At 43.0% G+C, this 23,410-nt stretch overlaps 3 protein-coding genes across 4 annotated transcripts in view; all 3 read left to right on the plus strand.

Moving 5' to 3' along the window:
• The window catches only part of LOC126987403 (gastrula zinc finger protein xLCGF3.1-like), a 71,552-nt gene extending 54,695 nt beyond the window's left edge, over nt 1–16,857 (plus strand). For both annotated transcript variants that reach the window (XM_050844382.1, XM_050844383.1), the window contains one exon: nt 15,315–16,857. In XM_050844382.1, coding sequence (XP_050700339.1) covers nt 15,430–16,446 — 1,017 coding nt within the window. In that variant the 5' untranslated portion in view covers nt 15,315–15,429 and the 3' untranslated portion in view covers nt 16,447–16,857. The remainder of the gene's footprint in view (nt 1–15,314) is intronic.
• LOC126987401 (zinc finger protein OZF-like) overlaps nt 1–23,410 on the plus strand; it is a 179,113-nt gene that overhangs the window by 35,697 nt on the left and 120,006 nt on the right. The gene's annotated exons all lie outside the window — the stretch shown is intronic.
• Nucleotides 21,845–23,330, plus strand: LOC126987404 (uncharacterized). Its single transcript, XM_050844384.1, has 3 exons — nt 21,845–21,985; nt 22,343–22,396; nt 22,954–23,330. The coding sequence occupies exons 1-3, from the start codon at nt 21,892–21,894 to the stop codon at nt 23,322–23,324; spliced, it is 519 nt and encodes a 172-aa protein (XP_050700341.1). The 5' UTR covers nt 21,845–21,891; the 3' UTR covers nt 23,325–23,330.

Genomic DNA, 23,410 nt, shown 5'->3' on the forward strand with positions numbered 1-23,410 from the left:
GCTTGCAAGTGTGACCTTGATGCATCGTGCAGGTGGAGACACAGTATGATGACTCATATTATCGCGCAACTCGTATGTTGGAAGGGGAATGTGGCATGGAGTGGAGAGGGGAGTCGTGTTTGTGTCGTTGTCTTGAGAGTACGGTGTGAGAGTAGTCGTGCAGTAGTTTGTTCGTTCGCCGCACCTACGTCCTTGCTGGGGCGAAGGTGCGGACGTGTTGTTGAGAGTTTGTTTAATGTTTTTTGTCTAATACATTGATCTATTCGTTACAAGCTATTTCGGCAATACGTATTAGAAAGCATATTCATTTTAACTGTTCTTATCAATTTTATATGTGTTAATATAGTACATATGTAGTTACTTTTATTTATTTTTGATGTTTTATAATGTTTTAGTATAGAAAAAAAAATTTAATTGCATTATCCAGATCAATTTCGGATAATCCGCTTTCGGATAATCGGGGTTTTACTGTACGATGAAAGAGAAGGTTTTTGCCTTAGGCCAGTATTTATGTTATGACTACAGTACCCTCTCCAGTTTCGTGCTCACTTCGTTTTTTTTATGTGGCTTATGGCGCCGGTAAACTATCCATCTGAGCCTAATGGTCGGCCCCGAGCCTGTCATGGCGGAGGCAACTGTTTATAGTGGTGCCATTATAATTGGGTCATGCTGCCCCCCCTTGTTATCTCAAAATACGTACCTTGGAAAATTGGCTGAGCTCTGAAAACACGCTTGTGATTCGCTGGGAGTCCAATGACGTCATCGCTGGCGCTCACCCAATCAGCGGCCTCACTGCCTTATTAACCCGTAGACCGTAGGGTTGCGCTATGCCACCACCGCCTACAATTAGCTCGAATTAGGCGTTTTATGGCGAGCCCTTTTTAGGGTCCACCGTACCACAGCCACGACTCGTGAAAGCCTAAAAAAGGGTCTGCCCACGTTCTCGGGTTAAGGAGGGCGCCTGGGGGGGTCCCTCCTGGGCACACAGTATGTCCTATGGCTTTGAAATTTTAGTATGTTGTTTGTTGGTGTAAGTGTATGACATTCTGTGAATTTTGTGAAATTTGGGTGAATGTGTAGAGGAGACTCAAACAAAGCATAAAATCTTATTTTTGTTTCACAGACTTTAGTTGAAAAAAATATACCATAGAAACTTTGTGTATAGATCTACATTTATCATTTTGTAATTTTTTTCATTTTTTGTTCTGGCTTAAAAAAATTGAAATTCATTTTCACTAATAATTTTCTCCACTTTCTCTCCCGTTTTCTTTTTACATTTTAAAAAATGTACAAAATGAGAAAAATTGCTGTTTAGTTGTAGATTATATTGATACCTTACAAAAAACTGTCAGACATTTTGTCGATTTTGTGAATTTTTTTGTGTGTAAAACACAAATTTTCAAGATTTTGGCTCCTTAAGATTTTTTTTCCCATTTCATGTGTCTTGCCATTTGTATTCATTTGATTGTCATGAAATGTTCACATATGATTGTTTATACCTTGTTCACTTACTGGGCCGCCAGTGTGCTGAGCAGATGTTTCACTTGTTGCATATTGGTACATCTGTGGCCCGAATAGCCCTTTCTATAAACTTTTACAAACATGAGTATATAAACAATTTGTGGGTAAATTTGTATTTATTATGACTGCAGATGTGTTGCAATGGTACCAGGTAATAAGTTCAAAATGATAAGGTAATAAATATATAGCTATGTAAAGGCATCCAAAATACATTTAAAGTTTGGTGACATTTTGCTTCCAAATATAAGCATTTCATTATGTAACAGTAATCAACTGTAGAGGCAAATGCCCCTCATATCAAACAACGTAAAAAAAAAAAATCCTAATAAATGAAAATCTTGCTTTCATAACAAAAAAATAATGCTCCAGATCACTACTTACTAGTACTTGGAATATTAGATTATCCCAATGGTTGATTTATTATAGTGTATTTTACTGAACTGTAGAGGGAAATACCACTCCGCAAATAACGTAAAAAAAAAATTTCCTGATAAATTAAAATTTTGCTCATAACAGAGAAGAAAATAATGTTCCCCATCCTGCTCTTCATCTGTTTCTAACTCGTCACTTTCCTCGGAGAGCTCATCATCTGGGTCATCTGAACTGACAAAAAACCTGAATCATCTGAATCACCAGATGAGGTATCCGATCGCCCTCCTTAAAAGACGGTCGGGTTCATTTCTGTTGAAAAGGAGGGAAAAAACATTATTAATAGTTTTTTTATGTACAGCTCATCAAAATGTAAGATATTGTATCAACACAAACTCGTATAATAATCATAAAAACTGCAGCAAATAGCAGAACAAGACTACATCGTCAGTGCGTCGCGAACTGGTACATATATGCGCCAACCCATGCCTGGTACATTGGTGCACCAATACGCGGCAGAGGGAAAAAAATATTAGTGGTCCGCGATTTGGTATATATTTGTACCGTGGATTTTTACACTATACTACAGGCTATCCTCTCATAATGATACATAACTCCTCTCTCTGCAAAGTCCAACGGACACTGGCGTGGTGGGCTCCGTGAAAGTTCCGGAGCAGGCAAGAGCAAGGCAAGTATAGAGAGGTATCGTCACTCTCAGAACGTGAAGAACCAAATTTTGAAATAAGCTTTTTATTAGGACCTCTCGGATGTTTTTATATTATAAACTACCACAGTAAAATAAAATAAGATGTGGATTTTTCGTTATATACCCTCTGAAGCAATTGTCGGTGAATAAAAAATATAAATAGAAATGCTCACGGCATCTCATCCTGGACGATGATTGGCTGGCGTCTCGATAAGCTCCGCCCCTCCTCGAGTTTTACCTCGTTGCCCAAACCGACGACTTCACACCTCACTCCCACCTGTTTCTGACCCCAACATTCATTTTTACGAAAATTGAGACCACCATCATCTTCCTGAGAAATTTCTGCACACTAGCATAAAATTGTAACCATTATGAAAATTACACATACGAAAATCAGAGTTAAGTGAACTATGGAGTAAACATTTTCTTGCACTAATTTCCCTTCAATTCCTTAGTACTCAGCTGGTTTTTTAAGCACAGATCCTAAATCTGCATGCTTTTCTGCTTCTGATGATATGTGGTACGTCCCGAGGTAAAAATACGCATAGGGTCAAAATCGCCTCTGAACATAAGCCGTGCCGTGACAGCGTTCATGCACATCGGCATTTGTTTACTCAAGTCAGACTCGCCGCTCACGCACAGCCCCAAGGCCACGGCTTGAGGTGAGCGGCGAGCCTGACTTGAGTAAACAAAAGCCGATGCGAATGAACGCCGTCACGGCTCGGCTTATGTTCGGAGGCGATTTTGACTCTATGTATATTTTTACCTTGGGACGTACCCTACACCATCAGAAGCAGAAAAGCATGCAGATTTAAGATCTGTGCTTAAAAAAGTGATGCGACGAAAACCAGCTGAGTACTAAGGAGTTGAAGGGAAATAAGTTCAAGAAAATATGTATTCCCTACTTCATTTAACTCAGATTTTCATATGTGTAATTTTACACTATTGTTACAATTTTATGCTAGTGTGATGCAGAATTTTATCAGGAAGATGATAGTGGTCTCAGTTTTTCGTAAAAATGAATGTTTGGGTCAGGAAACAGGGTGAGAGTGAGGTGTGTGAAGTCGTCGGTTTGAGCAGACAACGAGGATGGGGCGGGGCCAAGCGTGAAGGCTATAGGAGTTGCCAACGAGTGATTTCCTCCCGCCTGTATGACGATACCTTCTCTATACTTGCCTTGGGCAAGAGCGCTGAGTTGCCAAACGCGATTAATGTGTTAACAGGCCTTAAAACTATCAAGCTTGCAGCTTTGGTCGCTGGATATTGTCCATTTACGTGTAGTTCTGTCTTAGTATTGTTACGAATATCGCTTCAGATTTATTTGGGTTAGTTCAGAAGACATATTTATCAATGAATATATTATTCCATTAGCTTATTATCAGTACACGCACTATTTGCCTGACCCGGTGGCCTGTGGCTTGCCTTCGGTGCACACACCACCGCCCTGATCCCTCCCACCAACTTCAGTTTCCCCGTCCCAGGGCTCAATGCATTCAGGCTAAAAATCGGGCAAACAGAGTACTAGGTTTCATCTCAAGGACCGTGAGCAATAGAAGCGCAGAAGCCACTGCCTCAACAGACTATTGGAAATGGTTTGACTATAGTAAGTCTGCTGGTCAACAGAAAAATATTCTTAATGTCGTGCCTGGCATGGGCACTCCTTAATAATGTTGGTTAATTATACCTCAAAGTAGAATTAATTGTTGATCACTTAAACCAGAGAGTAAAATTAGTAGTTCATTTACCAAGTCTAATAAGGCACCGTTGTCGCACACAGGATTATCATCTGCCAAATAATATGGGTAGCGTGACTTTAACACTATTACTTAAGGTAAATATATTTGTTTAGAGATTCTGATGATGAACTAAGGGTCAAGGGACAGGATTCAGCCATACAAGACTAAATTGTCGCTCATAACACTTAGAACTTAGTCTAATTATAAACTAACATGTAAACACAAGAAACAAGTAGCACCAACACACGAAGAAAACCTATTGTTATGCCGGACGTGTTACTTGGGTTCCGTGTCGCCGTCAGGAGACTCCGTGGGAGGGAGATATGGAAACACCTTGCACAGCTTCTGTAGTTTAATATTCTTCCTTAGTTTTACAATTCAATCATGACTCTTCACTGAACACTAGCATACTATGACTGGGACTAACTCCTCGCCCTCTTCTCCTATATATACCGAACAGTACAGTCTAGAACGTTACAGTATATATTAGATTATACAAGAACATGTAGCAAAAATATGTGCGAGTTGGCAACACTTCCCGCCTGGCGCCTGGCCGCGGGGCGCGGGCGGGGCCTTGCTCCCCGCCCCTCGACTCGCTCCTCCCGGAGCCGTCCGGAGTCCCATAGACCCCCGGGGCAGCTTCCAGCACAACACAATCAAGTGTTCCCACTAACGTGGTAAAAAACCTGCTCACTTAGGCTAACATCACTCATCAACTTAATTAAGCCTTGACTACAACTACCGAGTGTTTGCGCTCCACCGTGGTTACCCCTGATAATGACACACACACCATTTGTCCTTTACCCTCTTTCCTCCTCCCGCACACAACCCCCAGGGCATGCTGGCTTGGGTCCCGACAGCAGTCAGCCAGCCTACCATCAGACAGACTTACTTCGACACCTCTGTCTGGGGCGATACCTCGTATAGGAGTCCTTAAATATAATATTATAGCCTAGGTATATTGAACACTTCTATGTATGTGAGGCCAGTTATGCTATTCGAAGCAACAAGTTGAAGAGGATGACATGGAGCCAAGAGTGCAGAATGCTGAGATACATGGGCCATGTGAGATGGACAAGTAGGTTATCAAACTAGGTGATAAGAATGTGTGGTGTGGAGGTGGTGCCCCTCTTGAAGATCTGTTAGGCAGCATGTTGGTAACCCTCCGCCACTTGTCAATGGTTGAAAACTCTCAACGTCTTGCAGTGGGAGTCAAGTCCTCTGGATCACCACGTTGTTTTGTTCTTATGCCTCCGACTGTGAGTTGTGCACATTTACATTTGAAAGTAATCTATTACTAACTGCAAGGTCTACATATATGCCTACCTATACTCAGGAAAAGAAGTTTCTAATAATTTCCTGCCTGACAACTTGACCAGGAATCTGTCTGTTGTTTCTCACAGGCTGAACTGGTACTTCTTCTGCAGCGATCCACTCAGTAGTTGTACAGGAGCATACAAGAAGTCGCAATCTTCATAGTCTTCTTGGGGTCATACTGCAAACTTCCTCCTGACTTATGTAGGCACCTGCACCTTGACTTGAGGATCCCAAAGGTCCGTTCGACAACGCATCTTGTCCTGCGAGGACTTGTTGTATCGTTCCTCCCCAGGTGTTGTCGGGCTTTTTTTTTTTTACAACAAAGGAGGCAGCTCAAGGGCAAAAAAAAAAAAAAAAAGCCCGCTACTCGCTGCTCCCAAAAAAGAATTAAAAGAGGTGGCCGAAAGAAAGATCAATTTCGGGAGGAGAGGTGTCCTGATACCCTCCTCTTGAAAGAGTTCAAGTCGTAGGCAGGAGGAAATACAGATGAAGGAAGGTTGTTCCAGAGTTTACCAGCGTGAGGGATGACAGAGTGAAGATGCTGGTTAACTCTTGCATAAGGGGTTTGGACAGTGTAGGGATGAGCATGAACAGAAAGTCGTGTGCAGCGTGGCCGCGGGAGGGGGGGAGGCATGCAGTTAGCAAGTTCAGAAGAGCAGTCAGCGTGGAAATATCGATAGAAGATAGAAAGAGAAGCAACATCGCGGCGGAATTTAAGAGGTAGAAGGCTATCATGGGAGGAGGAGAGTTGATGAGACGAAGAGCCTTAGGAACAGAGAGAGGGATAGAATCCGGAAGAGGGCAAAATGGGTACTTCCAAAACTTTATTTGACAACAAAAATAACGTTACTGGAAACGCTGTGCCGAATGGCACACGGGGCACTCATACCAGAGAAGTGAGAAGGAGCAGAGGACTGTGATACCCTCTCCTCAACAGGGCACCCGACGCACTAATACATGCCCGTGAATGAGTTGAAAAATTCGGCCAAGGTTAACCACAGTGAGCGCGAGTTTCAAAAATCCCTTAATTTTTGTGCCAAACGGCAAACGGTTTCCATTCTAGGGTTAAGCAGTATAGGATATACGTTGTCAGGTCCGGGGCTTGTATTTGTTTTAAGGGACTGGAGAGCTTTAAGGACTTCATCGGTAGTTATTACAAAGTTAGGCAATGCCTGCTCAAGAGGAGGAAGAATCTTCCTCCAAGAGAGCGACCCGCTGAGGGCCACTCCATGTATTATTCCTCCAAGGATAAAACTAAGCGTAAGGAAAAGAAAATACAAGAAATAAAAGACCATAAATAAAATGCATAAAAAGACCACAACTTAGGGCATAAAAAGTCTCCAATTAGAAAGAAAAGAAGAAAAAATAGGGAAAATAGGCAAATAGGAAAATAGGAAAACCTGAATATAGTGTGAAGAAGAGAAAAAAGAAGCAGATCATCACAAAAGAAGAAGAAAATACGGAAATAAAAGAAAAATGGGAAAAAATATGTACTAAATCAGAAGAGGAAAACAGGAAAATCTGAATCTAGGTACACAAAAAAAATAAAGAATCAAGAAGGACCTAAGAAGATGTGCAAAGAGGAGATTTGATTGATTGATAGTTTATTGTTGCAGATAAACAAGAGGAGAAGGGAAAAGAAGAAAACAGGGAAATAAAATAAAGAAATGGGAAAATAGGTCAATCGGAAAGGATGAAATAGGAAAGTCTGAATATAGGGAGACAGAAAAGTGAAACAATCAAGAAGGAGCCAAGAAGCTATAAAGGAAGGAGAAGAAGAAGAGGAGGAGGAAGTCAACAAGTCCCCTGTGACATCAAGATCAAGGTCGAGGTCCGCCGCGTGCCCTGAAGTGCCCTGGCAGTGTTTCTCGTGGAGGAGGAGCCCCTCGGCGTGCAGGCCCCCAGGGTGAGTGTGCGGGTGGTGGAGGGCCAGGGTGTGGACGGGCTACACTTGGGACAGGAAGGAGGGGAGGGCCAGGGTGTGGACGGGCTACACTTGGGACAGGAAGGAGGGGAGGCCCAGGGTGTGGACGGGCTACACTTGGGACAGGAAGGAGGGGAGGGCCAGGGTGTGGACGGGCTACACTTGGGACAGGAAGGAGGGGAGGCCCAGGGTGTGGACGGGCTGCACTTGGGACAGGAAGGAGTGGAGGGCCCGGGTGTGGACGGCCACACTTGGGACAGGAAGGAGGGGAGGCCCAGGGTGTGGACGGGCTACACTTGTGACAGGAAGGAGGGGAGGGCCAGGGTGTGGACGGGCTACACTTGGGACAGGAAGGATGGGAGGGCCAGGGTGTGGGCGGGCTACACTTGGGACAGGAAGGAGGGGAGGGCCAGGGTGTGGACGGGCTACACTTGGGACAGGAAGGAGGGGAGGGCCAGGGTGTGGACGGGCTACACTTGGGACAGGAAGGAGGGGAGGCCCAGGGTGTGGACGGGCTGCACTTGGGACAGGAAGGAGGGGAGGGCCAGGGTGTGGACGGGCTACACTTGGGACAGAAAGGAGGGGAGGGCCAGGGTGTGGACGGGCTGCACTTGGGACAGGAAGGACGGGAGGTCCTGGGTGTGGACGGGCTACACTTGGGACAGGAAGGAGCGGAGGGCCAGGGTGTGGACGGGCCACGCGTGTGTAGGGTTGTCACCCTGACCTCAGGAAAAAACCAACATCTTACTCTCCAATATGGAACTAACTGTATTTTAAGTTATGGGTCTTGTTTTGTTGCAGTGTAGGTGATGTTCACTTTGGGCGACTTGGGAGTCCACCGCCCCAACACTGTGCCCTACTCCTAGGGCCGCTTTCACTTTATTTGTTTTGATCGTTACCAATGGTGGTGATCAACGCATAGTTTTCCACGTGAAACTGGCCTATGGGGTAGTGGTAGAGGAGGTGAGAGGTGTTGAGAGTGTGTGGTAAGGTGCGGGGCTGGGCTCACCCCGCAGCCGCCACTACCCCATAGGCCAGTTTTACGTGGAAATACTATAGCGGCAATCACCGCCATTTGTAACGATAAAAACAAACAAAATGACTGTGAAAGCGGCCCCTAATGTGCCTCAGCTGGTCAGGGAGGGAGCTACTCTCTGCCCCCCTTGGAGTAGTCGTGTGTAGGACAGGGGGCTCATCAGGGATCCCCTGCAGAAACAGGTCAAATTTTCTCCTGAAGGTCTCCATGCTGCAGTTTGAGGTGTCCTTGATATCCCTGGGCAGGCAGTTGAATAGTCTTGGTCCCTCGTTGGTAAAGCTGGCAGCATGTATGGACCTAAGACATTGACTGACTGTTTCAATGGATGTCCTGGGGCAGGTGCGGCCAAATTGGGGGGGTGTCTGGCGTGTTATCCCTCCTTCAGTTTGTGGTGATGGGTTAGGCACTTGCTTCTTCAGTGTTAATTATGTAGTACTATCTCTTCGTCTTTGGAGGGAGTAGAGTTGCAGAGTCTTGAGCCTGTCCCAGTAACTCAGATGTTTCATTGAGTTCAGCTTCCTTGTGAAGACCCTTTGTGTCTGTTCCAGTCGCTTGATATTGTACATTTTGTGTGGGGACCACAGATGGCACAGGTATTCCATTTTCGACAACACCAGGGACTTACAGAGCGGGAGGAGGTGTTCGGGTTCCCTCGTCTTGAAGGTGCAGAGTATCCATCCTGTCATCCTGCTGGCCGTCCTTGTGATGTCAATGTGCTCAGTGGGTGAAAAGTCATTACTAACTAGTACACCCAGGTCATGTACGGAGCTCTTCTCTGCAATTTCTTGACCTTTCACCTGGTACTGTGATCTTGAGGTGGCCATTTTCCCCATATCTTATTAATTCAACTTTATTTTTGTTCAAAGACATGTTGTTGTCCTAACCTAACCTAACCCAGCCCTAAAATTTCTGTGGCCTGCCATGACTGACAGCCGCTGCCCACTGCTGGTGGAGGAAGGGGGACATTGCGTCGCCTTCTTTACACATACGTATTTTAAGACAACCCATAACAAATACATCATTTTTCTGTTGGTATCCAAGGCGGTGGCTGAGTGGTTAGCGTGCCGGTCCAGTATTCACTGCGTCGTGGATGATTTGGGTTCGAATCCGCCGCTACCACCTGGGATTTTTCAGTCACCGCCGAGTGGCCCAAGACCACCCACATGCTGTCCTGAAGACCACCCATCAACGTGGACTCTAAAGGAACTGTCAAAGGGAAATCAAGAATGAGCTTCCGGGCGCAGCATGAGCCAAGAATAGACGGCGCCAGTATAAACACTTGCCTGCACCACGTCGGGCTTGGGCCAACCACCACTCTTCCTATGGCTATTTATTACCCACAAAAAATGGAAATGTGTACATTTCAGGATAAATAAAAGTACGATGAAAGAGAAGGTTTTTGCCTTAGGCCAGTATTTATGTTATGACTACAGTACCCTCTCCAGTTTCGTGCTCGCTTCGTTCCGAAGGTGTAGCGCTAAACTCGAGGGTCGCGAAACTCAAGGTATTGAAAACACTGAAAAAGCGCTTATTTGTTCCGACCCGTGGAGTTTTTTAATTTTTTTATGTGGCTTATGGCGCCGGTAAACTATCCATCTGAGCCTAATGGTCGGCCCCGAGCCTGTCATGGCGCAGGCAACTGTTTATAGTGGTGCCATTATAATTGGGTCATGCTGCCCCCCGGAGCTCACTTTTTTTCCTCCTTTACTCCCTTGTTATCTCAAAATACGTACCTTGGAAAAAGAAAGAAAACAGAAAGAGAGAACGGGTCATTTTAAAGCCACAGATGAAGCCTTACGATTGGCTGAGCTCTGAAAACACGCTTGTGATTCGCTGGGAGTCCAATGACGTCATCGCTGGCGCTAACCCAATCAGCAGCCTCACTGCCTTATTAACCCGTAGGCTTCGGCTATGGGGAGGCCGAGAAGTGCCCGAGAAACGACAAAACTACTCTGCATTTTGAGACTAAGAAAAGAGCATGGAACGTACATCAGAGTACTCCTCTCATAACCATAAAACCATTGCAAATATTTACTTTTACTCAAACTCCATTCTTTTTGGGTGATGTTTGTTACAAAATAAACAGTCTCATGATGCGTGGCATCTAGCCGAGAGTCGCTTGTTGTGTACTACAGAGAATTTGCCAAGTGATCACTGTATGGATAGCTAATTCAGTATGCCACGACCTTACAGCACCACCTATGACAAAAAAGCCCACCTCAAGATCACCCACCCACCACATTGACCTAGGGCATTCATGGTGGGTTGCACTATGCCACCACCGCCTACAATTAGCTCGAATTAGGCGTTTTATGGCGAGCCCTTTTTAGGGTCCACCGTACCACAGCCACGACTCGTGAAAGCCTAAAAAAGGGTCTGCCCACGTTCTCGGGTTAAGGAGGGCGCCTGGGGGGGTCCCTCCTGGGCACACAGTACAAAGGAACACAAAGGAAGAACAAACAACAGCAGACCTGCTGGTCCTTACGAAGTTGTTTGTGACAAGCTACATTAACTATCTAATCAAAGGTGGAAGATGAAGGACAGCAAATGCGAAGGCTCCTCCCCACCCCCCCCATCCCTCCAGCCAAAGCTGTCAGGAAAGGAAAAAGAACCATGCAGCATAGAAAAACTGCATGGAATTTATGTAGGAAAGAGGAAAGAACTACCATTACTGCTACCACTAACCGGGCGATAAAAGTGGACAAAGACACCAGTATTCGAAAGAACTTAACGTTATTATGACAATGAGTAATATCTTAGTTGCTGGTTGGATTCAAAACACTTGTCTAATCTATTCTTGAAGGCCGTAACTGTTGTACTATCAACGACATCACAAGGTAGAGAGTTCCAAACATTAACAACTCGATTGAAGAAGAAGTGTTTAGCTTCGTGCGACGAGAATCTTTTACCACTTATCTTCAAATTGTGATTTCTTTTTGTTCTATTTGATCGATCAATTGTAAAGTAATCTTCCGCATTAATATCACTGAATCCTTTAACCTCTTCAGTACCATGACGCAGTATATGAGTCATTTCATCTCTCGAACCATATCCTAGAGACGCTGTATGTGCGTCATGGTCATTGGACTATTCTACGTAGTCTGTAAAACCAGGATATGGCATGGAGGTTATGTTTTGTCTGCTTGTATTGAAGGGGTTAAACATTTCAAACACTTCTATTAAATCGCCTCACATTCTTCGTTTTGATAGGCTGAATAAATTTACTTCTTTAAGCCTTTGTTCATATGACAAATTTCTCAACCTAGGAATCATCTTTGTTACTCTTCGTTGGACCCGTTCCAACTTTTCTATGTCTTTTCTGTAGTAGGGAGAACAAAAATGTACACAGTACTCTAGACGGGGTCAAACCAACGAACTATACAGTTTTAATATTACTTTTTCTGATTTATTATTAAAGACTCGTCCAATGAAGCCAACCAATTTGTTTGCAATTTTAACTACCTCTGAACAATGCTGACCGGGCTTTAAATCGCTTGATATAGTGATTCCAAGATCCTTTTCTTTACTTACTGCAGAAAGTTGTTGGCCATTCATTACGTACCGAACGCGATTGTTATTTTTTCCGATGTGCAACACTTTACATTTGTCAACGTTAAATTTCATTTGCCATTGATTGGCCCAACGTGCAAGTCGATCTAAATCTGATTGCAAAGCTTCTTCGTTGAGTGTCGCAGTTACTTTACTTGCAATTTTTGTGTCATCAGCAAATTTTGATACTTTGCAAGTGAGCCCATCATCGATATCATTAACATAAATTAAGAAGAGCATGGGGCCAAGCACTGATCCTTGAGGTACGCCGCTTTTGACATCAAGCCAGTTAGATGTAACACCGTTTAGAACTACTCTCTGTTTCCGCTCAGAGAGCCAATTGTGAATGTTACCCGAGATACCGTGCGCCAGTAGTTTGCTGAGCAATCGTTGGTGGGGGACCTTATCAAATGCCTTTTGAAAATCCAGATATATGATATCTACTGATCTGCTTTCATCGAACACCTCAAATATATAGTGAAAAAAATCAAGTAAGTTAGTCAAACACGAACGTTACTACGGAAGCCATGTTGCGAATTATTTATTATATTACTTTCTTTGAAGAATTTCACCATATTGTTGCGAATGATAGTCTCCATTAACTTACAAACAATCGATGTCAGGCTAATTGGTCGATAGTTTCCTGGATGAGACCTGTCCCCCTTTTTGAAAATTGGTGTGACATTTGCAAGTTTCCAATCTGACGGAACTTTTCCAGCTGTTAAAGATTTATTGAATATGATGGAGAGCGGTTTACAAATTTGATGTTTGATTCCTTTTAAGACCCTAGGGGTAATTTTGTCTGGACCAGGAGCTTTGCTTACTTTAATCTTTTCAATTGTGCGTAAAATGTCACTTTCTACGATGAACACGCCACTTAACATCTTTTCGGCCCTTCTAACCTCCGGCGGTTGAGGTGATAAACAATCTTCGTCAGTATGTCCTATGGCTTTGAAATTTTAGTATGTTGTTTGTTGGTGTAAGTGTATGACATTCTGTGAATTTTGTGAAATTTGGGTGAATGTGTAGAGGAGACTCAAACAAAGCATAAAATCTTATTTTTGTTTCACAGACTTTAGTTGAAAAAAATATACCATAGAAACTTTGTGTATAGATCTACATTTATCATTTTGTAATTTTTTTCATTTTTTGTTCTGGCTTAAAAAAATTGAAATTCATTTTCACTAATAATTTTCTCCACTTTTTCTCCCGTTTTCTTTTTACATTTTTAAAAAATGTACAAAATGAGAAAAATTGCCGTTTAGTTGTAGATTATATTGATACCTTACAAAAGACTGTCAGACGTTTTGTCGATTTTGTGAAATTTTTTGAAGTGTAAAAACAAATTTTCAAGATTTTGGGTCCTTAAGATTTTTTTTTCCATTTCATGTGTCTTGCCATTTGTATTCATTTGATTGTCATGAAATGTTCACATATGATTGTTTATACCTTGTTCACTTACTGGGCCGCCAGTGTGCTGAGCAGATGTTTCACTTGTTGCATATTGGTACATCTGTGGCCCGAATAGCCCTTTCTATAAACTTTTACAAACATGAGTATATAAACAATTTGTGGGTAAATTTGTATTTATTATGACTGCAGATGTGTTGCAATGGTACCAGGTAATAAGTTCAAAATGATAAGGTAATAAATATATAGCTATGTAAAGGCATCCAAAATACATTTAAAGTTTGGTGACATTTTGCTTCCAAATATAAGCATTTCATTATGTAACAGTAATCAACTGTAGAGGCAAATGCCCCTCATATCAAACAACGTAAAAAAAAAAATCCTAATACATGAAAATCTTGCTTTCATAACAAAAAAATAATGCTCCAGATCACTACTTACTAGTACTTGGAATATTAGATTATCCCAATGGTTGATTTATTATAGTGTATTTTACTGAACTGTAGAGGGAAATACCACTCCGCAAATAACGTAAAAAAAAAAAATCCTGATAAATTAAAATTTTGCTCATAACAGAGAAGAAAATAATGTTCCCCATCCTGCTCTTCATCTGTTTCTAACTCGTCACTTTCCTCGGAGAGCTCATCATCTGGGTCATCTGAACTGACAAAAAACCTGAATCATCTGAATCACCAGATGAGGTATCCGATCGCCCTCCTTAAAAGACGGTCGGGTTCATTTCTGTTGAAAAGGAGGGTAAAAAAACATTATTAATAGTTTTTTTATGTACAGCTCATCAGAATGTAAGATATTGTATCGACACAAACTCGTATAATAATCATAAAAACTAAACCAAATAGCAGAACAAGACTATATCGTCAGTGCGTCGCAAACTGGTACATATATGCACCAACCCATGCCTGGTACATTGGTGCACCAATACGCGGCAGAGGGAAAAAATATTAGTGGTCCGCGATTTGGTTTATATTTGTGCCGTGGATTTTTACACTATAATACAGGCTATCCTCTCATAATGATACATAACTCCTCTCTCTGCAAAAGTCCAACGGACACTGGCGTGGTGGGCGCCGTGAAAGTTCCGCGGAGCAGGCAAGAGCGCTGAGTTGCCAAACGCGATTAATGTGTTAACAGACCTTAAAACTATCAAGCTTGCAGCTTTGGTCGCTGGATATTGTCCATTTACGTGTAGTTCTGTCTTAGTATTGTTACGAATATCGCTTCAGATTTATTTAGGTTAGTTCAAAAGACATATTTATCAATGAATATATTATTGCATTAGCTTATTATCAGTACACGCACTATTTGCCTGACCCGGTGGCCTGTGGCTTGCCTTCGGTGCACCCACCACCGCCCTGATCCCTCCCACCAACTTCAGTTTCCTTAGCAGTCTTTTTTTTTTTTTTTTTCAGCACATGACTTTGTGTCCCAATGTCCACCACTGGTGTTAGTGTTGAAGTGAGGCATCGAGACAGTTGCTGTGGTCAGTACTTGTTCCGTCCCTGCTGCCGCTGACTTCAGGACTCCTTGGTGCATCCCTCGCCTTGCCTGCTCAATTGGTCACTGAGTGTGGCTTTGAAGCAACCTCGCCGCCTTCTCCAGCATCTCTGAGGTTCCTCAAGGCCAGCCAACTCCTTACATCCAGAGTAGTGTTGCAGTGGAGGCTGCAAGGCGGGACAGCAGCTGGAGTGGCTGGGATCAGCAGGAGCACACTGCTACTGGTGTGAGGTTCAGGAGTGATAAAAAACACCACCAACACAACCACCACCAACAACAACAACTGCTGGCCTCTTCATCCACAAAGGGGGAAGTTTGAATTTCAGAAGTGTGAGAAGATCTGAGAATGAGAGCAAGTTTACTGACCAAAGCCAAGAGTGTGAGAAAAGACATGCAGGGAAGGATGACCTCAACAAATACACCCACACACTCTGGTGTAAGACCTCATGAAAGTCGGGAGTGTGGCAAAAGGTTTAGTAATAGGAGTAACCCCAAACATCACACCCTTACACACACTGGTGCAAGAAACCATGAGTGTGAAGTTTGTGGGAAATGTTTCAATCAGAAGGGTCACCTCAACACACACACCCTTACACACACTGGTGAAAGAAATCATGAGTGTGAAGTTTGTGGGAAATGTTTCAGTCACAAGGGTAAACTCAAATTACACACTCTTACACACACTGGTGAAAGAAATCAAGAGTGTGAAGTTTGTGGGAAATGTTTCAGTCTGAAGGATACCCTCAAGAAACACACCCTTACACACACTGGTGAAAGAAATCATGAGTGTGAAGTTTGTGGAAAATGTTTCAGTCGTAAGAATACCCTCAAATTACACACCCTTACACACACTGGTGAAAGAAATCATGAGTGTGAAGTTTGTGGAAAATGTTTCATTCGGAAGGATACCCTCAAATTACACACTCTTACACACACTGGTGAAAGAAATCATGAGTGTGAAGTTTGTGGAAAATGTTTCAGTCAGAAGAGTACCCTCAAATTACACACTCTTACACACACTGGTGAAAGAAATCATGAGTGTGAAGTTTGTGGAAAATGTTTCAGTCTGAAGGGTAACCTCAAATTACACACTCTTACACACACAGGTGAAAGAAAGCATGAGTGTGAAGTTTGTGGGAAATGTTTCAGTCGGAAGAGTAACCTCAAATTACACCTTGTTACACACACTGATGCAAGAAGTCATGAGTGTGAAGTTTGTGGGAAAAGGTTCAAACTGAAGAGTATATTGGACAGGCACGTCTTCAGACACTCTGGTCATAAAGGGTTCAAGTGCGATGTTTGTGGGAAACGTTTCATGACTAAGTGTGAGATTGTCAGCCACATGAAGGTCCACTTCTCCTGAGGTGCTGTGCTGATTCAGTTCTGCTGTGTGTGTGAGTGCAAGTGTTTGTTGTGGTGGTGCTACAGGGCTGTGTGTAGCACAGAGAACAGAAAATATTCATCTACTGGAACAAATGGTGACTGTGACGGCATGATCTGTTATTCACTTTCCACCCCAGGCTTCATGTGGTTGGTGGGTCCTGTGAAAGGTCTGATCTTTTTGGTGACTGTGCTGGGCTGGCTGTTGTGGCCTGGGCTTATTGGTCAAGTGTGTGTGTGTTAATAGTAATAATATAGTGCATTTGGTCTTACCAGCCGCTAAGCTAAAAATGTACACATTATAAACACATTTTAAAGAACAGTAGGTAGGGGTTCAGGGATCTAACACATCAGTGGGAGGTTGGAATGATAGTGGTGGGAGGGTTGAGTGCAGTGTGGTTGTGCCGGGGAGGGGGAGGACATCCTCTTCCAGATGGTGGCAAGGTGTTAGTCCCAAGGTGTGACATTCATGTAGGTGTGAAAGAGGGGTGACGATATGATTGAGCACATGCTACTTGAGTGATGTATGTATATAAGAGAAAAGGGATTATGGTAACAGTTGTGACTGAATGGAATAGGATGTTGGAGAGGGATGTAAAAAGGTTAAATGCATGCAATATTATTTCAGCTGAGGTCATTTTCAAAGCAGACAATTGTTGTCATTCAGTAGATCATGTCATTCTTAATCATCAGAAATCATTTTCAAGACTCAATTCTGACCTGTCACATTGCGTAGATCTTGTCATTCTTAGTCAGTTGAGGTCATCTTGAAGCCAACAATTCTTGTTTCATAGTTCAATTCTTTTCATTTTCCTCTTTTGTTCCTCAGATATATTTTCAAATTAATATCATATTTATTTCCATTTATTTCATTTTGGGAGCAGGCATAAAGGCCAGGTTATGTTAGGTTACCTTATATTTAGTTTAATTAGGTCAGATGAGGTTAGGTTACATTTAATTTGATTAGGGTAGTTAGTTTTAATTGTGTTCAATGAATGTGTAATATGCTTCAGTTATATAATGTGTACTCGCCATTGCCAATGGAGCTTGGGAATAATAACACATGACTTAGTCATTGACTTTTGTTTATTGGATTAACCTGCAGTTTGAGTATTACAGCTTGATGTAGCACGTAACAGCTGATACAGCACAACAAATAAGTAATTACTGAGAAATCATCTATACAGGAAGGTAGTTGGTGTGGAAGAGAAATGGCTACTAACTCTGCCCTGTGCACAGGGGTGATAAGTGGTGCCACAAAGAGATGCTCAGGGCTGAGAAATGTAAATCAAGTAGTGGTGCATTACAGGTGCCCAGTTTGTGAAAGACAGGACAGGAAACGGAGGAAATAGGTAACTGGAACTGTGTGGCAAAGCAGAAGGGAGGAAAGGACCTGCAGAAGCCACTGCCTCAACAGACTATTGGAAATGGTTTGACTATAGTAAGTCTGCTGGTCAACAGAAAACTATTCTTAATGTCGTGCCTGGCATGGGCACTCCTTAATAATGTTGGTTAATTATACCTCAAAGTAGAATTAATTGTTGATCACTTAAACCAGAGAGTAAAATTAGTAGTTCATTTACCAAGTCTAATAAGGCACCGTTATCGCACACAGGATTATCATCTGCCAAATAATATGGGTAGCGTGACTTTAACACTATTACTTAAGGTAAATATATTTGTTTAGAGATTCTGATGATGAACTAAGGGTCAAGGGACAGGATTCAGCCATACAAGACTAAATTGTCGCTCATAACACTTAGAACTTAGTCTAATTATAAACTAACATGTAAACACAAGAAACAAGTAGCACCAACACACGAAGAAAACCTATTGTTATGCCGGACGTGTTACTTGGGTTCCGTGTCGCCGTCAGGAGACTCCGTGGGAGGGAGATATGGAAACACCTTGCACAGCTTCTGTAGTTTAATATTCTTCCTTAGTTGTACAATTCACTCTTGACTCTTCACTGACCACTAGCTTACTATGACTGGGACTAACTCCTCTCGCCCTCTTCTCCTATATATACCGAACAGTACAGTCTAGAACGTTACAGTATATATTAGATTATACAAGAACATGTAGCAAAAATATGTGCGAGTTGGCAACACTTCCCGCCTGGCGCCTGACCGCGGGGCGCGGGCGGGGCCTTGGGCTTAGATTGTCAAAACCTCCCTTCCCCCTTCACCGACGGCTCCACACGACGGGAGAACTCAGCACTGTAATGGCGATCGGAACCGTCAAATCCTCCCGCCTCTTCCCCCTTCGAGTACCTGGATCACGGAGGGGTTGGTACGTCGGTAGGTTTGTTTACATGCGCATCGCTATCTTCATTCTGTTTTTCGTCTGCTGGCGGGAAGGAGTCATCACCACCTCTCCAAGTTTCCCTGCATTTACTTACAAGGTAGGACATTTTCGCCCATTGTATGATGTTTTTTGTGTGTTTATTGATGGGGTTAACCTTTGTGGGAAGGCAAACAGCTTGCTTTGGGTCTAGTTAGCGTAATTGAGGGCGAGCTGACTGCAGCCTGTTGGGCTCTCGTCAGCCCCACCCGTATGACTGGATTTACTCATCATATGACCCATTGTATGATGTTTTTGTGCATTTCCTGACAGGGTTACCCCTTGTGGGTAGCCAAATATATTTCTTTGAGTCTGGCTAGCCGTAGGGAGGGAGCACTGACGAGACCACGTTGCCCTGGCCATGACCAATTATAATTATCACTGCCTTGACTGGCCACTTTATGGGCATGTGCCAGTTTTTAGGGTATTTTTGTTTGTTTATTGACGTAGCTAGCCTGTGTGGATACTTAAGTAGCTTATGTGGCTTGCAGGGAAGGATTAAAGCACCTTCATTCCATTTGTTTTGAGCTGACGTCAACAGCAGGCAGTCTCCACAACACCACCTCAGCAATAACATAATCATTTACTGACCAGGTACAAACAGATGCATAAGCTAATTATGATTTTTAGCTGTGTGGTGAGCTATACCCTACCGCAGAAGAAATCGACGCACCATCCGAAATCTGTCTTCAGAGACGTTTTGTTAGTAATTTTTACTTTTTAAGGGTGAATAAAACACATTTCTTCTTGTTATGAGCAACTACTAGTATTTTGTCATGTTTCCCTTTGCTTTCAGAACAGCATTTACACGTTTAGGCATACTGTCAGATAATCTTTTAAAGTATTCAGGATCAACATCAGCCCAGAGCGTGCGTATATTTTCCACTAGGGAGTCAACACTTGACAATGGAAGCTTACCAAGTTTTCTTTTCATTTCATTCCACACATTTTCAATAGGATTTAGATCTGGGCTGTGTCCTGGCCACGAAATCAGCTGCACTTGGTTGTCAGTTAGCCACTTTTTCACTGCTTTTGCTCTGTGGCAAGGTGCACCGTCCTGTAGGAAGTGAGCGTTCTCGTGTGTGGTGTAAAATGGCAGCATGTAACTTTCAAGAACGTTCACATAGAGTGCAGCATTCATGTTCACATTTTCTCTAAGAAGCCACCCCTTCCCTTCTCACCACTGAAACACGCCCACACCATCACACCTGCAGGGAACTTTACGGTCTTGACCGTGTACCGACTGTCAAACCGATCGGCACCAAGCGGACGACGCACCAATTTTCGTCTATGAGAGATGGTTTTGAAGGCACTCGTCACTAAACACCACCTTGCGCCAGTCTTCTGATGTCCAGTGTTGGTACCTTTTACAGAAATCAAGTCTCTGTTTCTTCATTTTCTCAGTAAGGAGAGGTTTGAGAGCAGCGCGACGACACGGCAACTTGAGGAGTTTCTGTAGCCTATCCTGTATCGTTCACTGACACCTCTCCCAACACATCGGGTGTGCTTCCTTCAGTTCCTTGGCAGTGATGAAAGGGTCCTTTTCACTTCACGCTCCAGCATCTTGTCAGTCCTTGGATCGGTCTTCCTCTTCCTCCCTGTCCCTTTCTTCCTCTCTGGTGCCTCGTCTGTCCCAAGCACGGCAGCAGCTTTCTTGATGCGACGGACAGCAGCTTCTGATCTTCTTAATCTTCTTCCAATTTCTCGGTTACTCAATCCTTCGCCAACCAAAGTCATAACCTTGATCTTCTCGTCCTTGTTCAGCTTGGTAGGTCCCATTCTGAGCGTATTGGGAGATGTCAGGGGTGAAAAGATATGCAAGTTGTAACAGGAGCGGAGGAGGGGAGCGCGTACGTCACCTCTTACCCTCCCACTAGCGGGGGTGGCGGTTACTAATCACTCACGGTTTGAATATGACACTTGCAAGGGAGCGTAGAGTTGCCAGGTGGGTATTATTTGCCAAATAAATGTCCCATAGGATTGACATGCTGAAATAAAGCTGTGGCGTCGTCGAGCGTCGGGATTTGTTGGGTGCGTCGATTTCTTCTGCGTTAGCTATAACCTCTGTGCAGGATAAATACGTTCCCAAGAGCTACCATTGGCTACCAGCAGTGTGCACAGGGTCTACCCCATAACTCCCCTTACCACCTTATTTACTGACCAGGTGCAAACACATACATGAATCTGTTTTAGTTTTCAAGCGGTGTAGTGAGCTATATAACCTCTGTGCAGGGTAAATACGTTCCCAAGAGCTACCAGCAGTGTGCACATGGTCAACCCCATAACTCCCCTGGCCTACCTAAGTTACTGACCAGGTGCAAACACAACTTGAATCTGTTATAGTTTTCAAGCGGTGTAGTGAGCTATATAACCTCTGTGCACGATAATGTAATGTAAACTAATGTAACCACACATGTATTATCTGGGTTCATAAATCATACTTAAACTGGTATAAGGTTAAATTAATGTAAGCAAGGACACCTGCCTATTTATGCTATGGCATAAAATCAAATACGTTTCATCGACAATACGACACTTATATAATATTACCTTCTACATTGGCTTTCCTTACAGCACTAACTAGTGACGATGGCATCCCTGGAGCAGTGCCTGAGGACAGGTCCCATTTCGCCCCCGGCAAGAGAGTTGCTATTGGGCCTAATAGCTGAGGAACCAATCCTACTCAGCCTAAAGACTGACGGGAGGATACTCCTACAGAAGAGGGAGGCCTGGGCGAAAATTACCGAAAAATTCAATGCCCACAACATGGGGCCCCAACGGTCAGAGGTGCAGCTCAAGAAAGTTTGGGAGCGACTGAAAGTCAAGTAAGTGAAGAAAAATATCTCTGTACACTGTGAACAATGCCCTTCTGAACAACACTTTCATTAATGGCCCCAAGTTCTAAAATTTTATTAAATTTAATATATTCATCATTTATTCAAGAACTGCACCACCAGTACAACAAATATCTATCTATATCTATCTATCTATCTATATCTATTTATTTTATTTTAGGGCGAAGAAAAGCAAGGCTGACTTGAAACGGTAGGTGTTCAAAACTGGTGGTGGCGCGCCTCCACCAGACATGACCTCAGATTGTGAGCAAGTGCTCACACTCCTCGGGGATGACATTAATGACATCGGCAACCCCTATGATGATGATGCCTTGCCATCTCAGCGTAAGTATACAATATAATCAATTTGCATTATAACAGGTAAATGATGTATACATAGGAAATATGAATGTTAAATACGTATGAATAGTAGATATGGATATCTTGACATTACAATTATTTTGTCATGAAATAATGGAACTTCATCACATGGGTATCATCCTGAATCCACATTATTTGATGCTGCCGTTGTTACACTTGTTTCATTACTCATTTCCACTCAGCCTAAGCTGTGTCCTCCCCAGACATCTCATCAAAACTCTGTGTTCCAATGAGTCTTCGACCGATTATACAGGTTTTGAGTAAATTAAGTTAAATAATGCTGTACTATACTTGTGTTTACTCAGATGTATTTATTCCCAGCAAAGTCGAACCACCATGGTCGACTCATCCGATTTTCAAGGTCTCTTGTGAGAGGTAAGATGTTACACTCATAAGGAGAATAGCTTATAAGTAAATACCTCGTAAGCAGGTGTTCTGCCTGTTTATATATCCCGCGAAGCTCAACACACACTTAAATGCATCACAAGTTTTTATTATAAATGAACATAATAACAGTGCCATTGAACGTGGCAGTAATGGGTCTGAGGTGCTTCCTCTGTATTTGGTGGGAATTTCTTCTTCCTAAAACTGTTGGCGAGAACCATAATCGTTTGAGAACATTGCCACTTAAATATGTAAGCGTAAAATTAATGGAGGTTATTGAATAAGTACAGTGGTGTACATTTCCAATAATCATAATCCGATCCAATCTTTGTTTGATGAACATAGCATCTGTATAGCAAGCATATTATTTAATATGCCAATTTGTGGTGCTGAGTCAGCAATCATGGGGGCAGTTCTAGAAAATTAAAAATTTTAATTGATTGATAACGCATCTGTTTTCAGACAAATATGCCAGATGACACGTACACCACTGCATTTCATTAACAGATGTTTTCATCAACTAATAATTTCTTTTACTCTACTGCCAGCACGCTCCGACATCTGGTGTGAGTTGGTGAGTTCTGAACCACTGGCACCAACACCAGATGAAGAACAGGGCGGCAACAAAGTTGGGGAAACAATTGTGCCTGCCAGCCCCGTAAGGATGACGAGCAGGCAACGTCGAGCCGGGAGGTGGAAAGCGGGCGAAGACGTAGAAGTCCGGGAGATAGTGAAGGCCAGCACAAGCAGGGACGACGAGTTTCAGAACAAGAGGGCAAAATTGATGGACATGCAATTACGATACATGGAGTTGAAGCTTGAGGAGGCTGAAGCCAGAAAAGAGGAGGCTAAAGAAAAAGCTTTAGAAGCAAAAATGTATCGACTCATTGCAGAAAAAGAGCACGCAAACTGCACATGAGATATATGTAAGAGCATATATAATATATATAAAAAAGGATGAACTAGTAACCATTGTTTTAGTAACTTTTTGTTCCTAAAACATCT

Source organism: Eriocheir sinensis, chromosome 64, assembly GCF_024679095.1.
Source record: "Eriocheir sinensis breed Jianghai 21 chromosome 64, ASM2467909v1, whole genome shotgun sequence".
NCBI classification, from domain to species: domain Eukaryota; kingdom Metazoa; phylum Arthropoda; class Malacostraca; order Decapoda; family Varunidae; genus Eriocheir; species Eriocheir sinensis.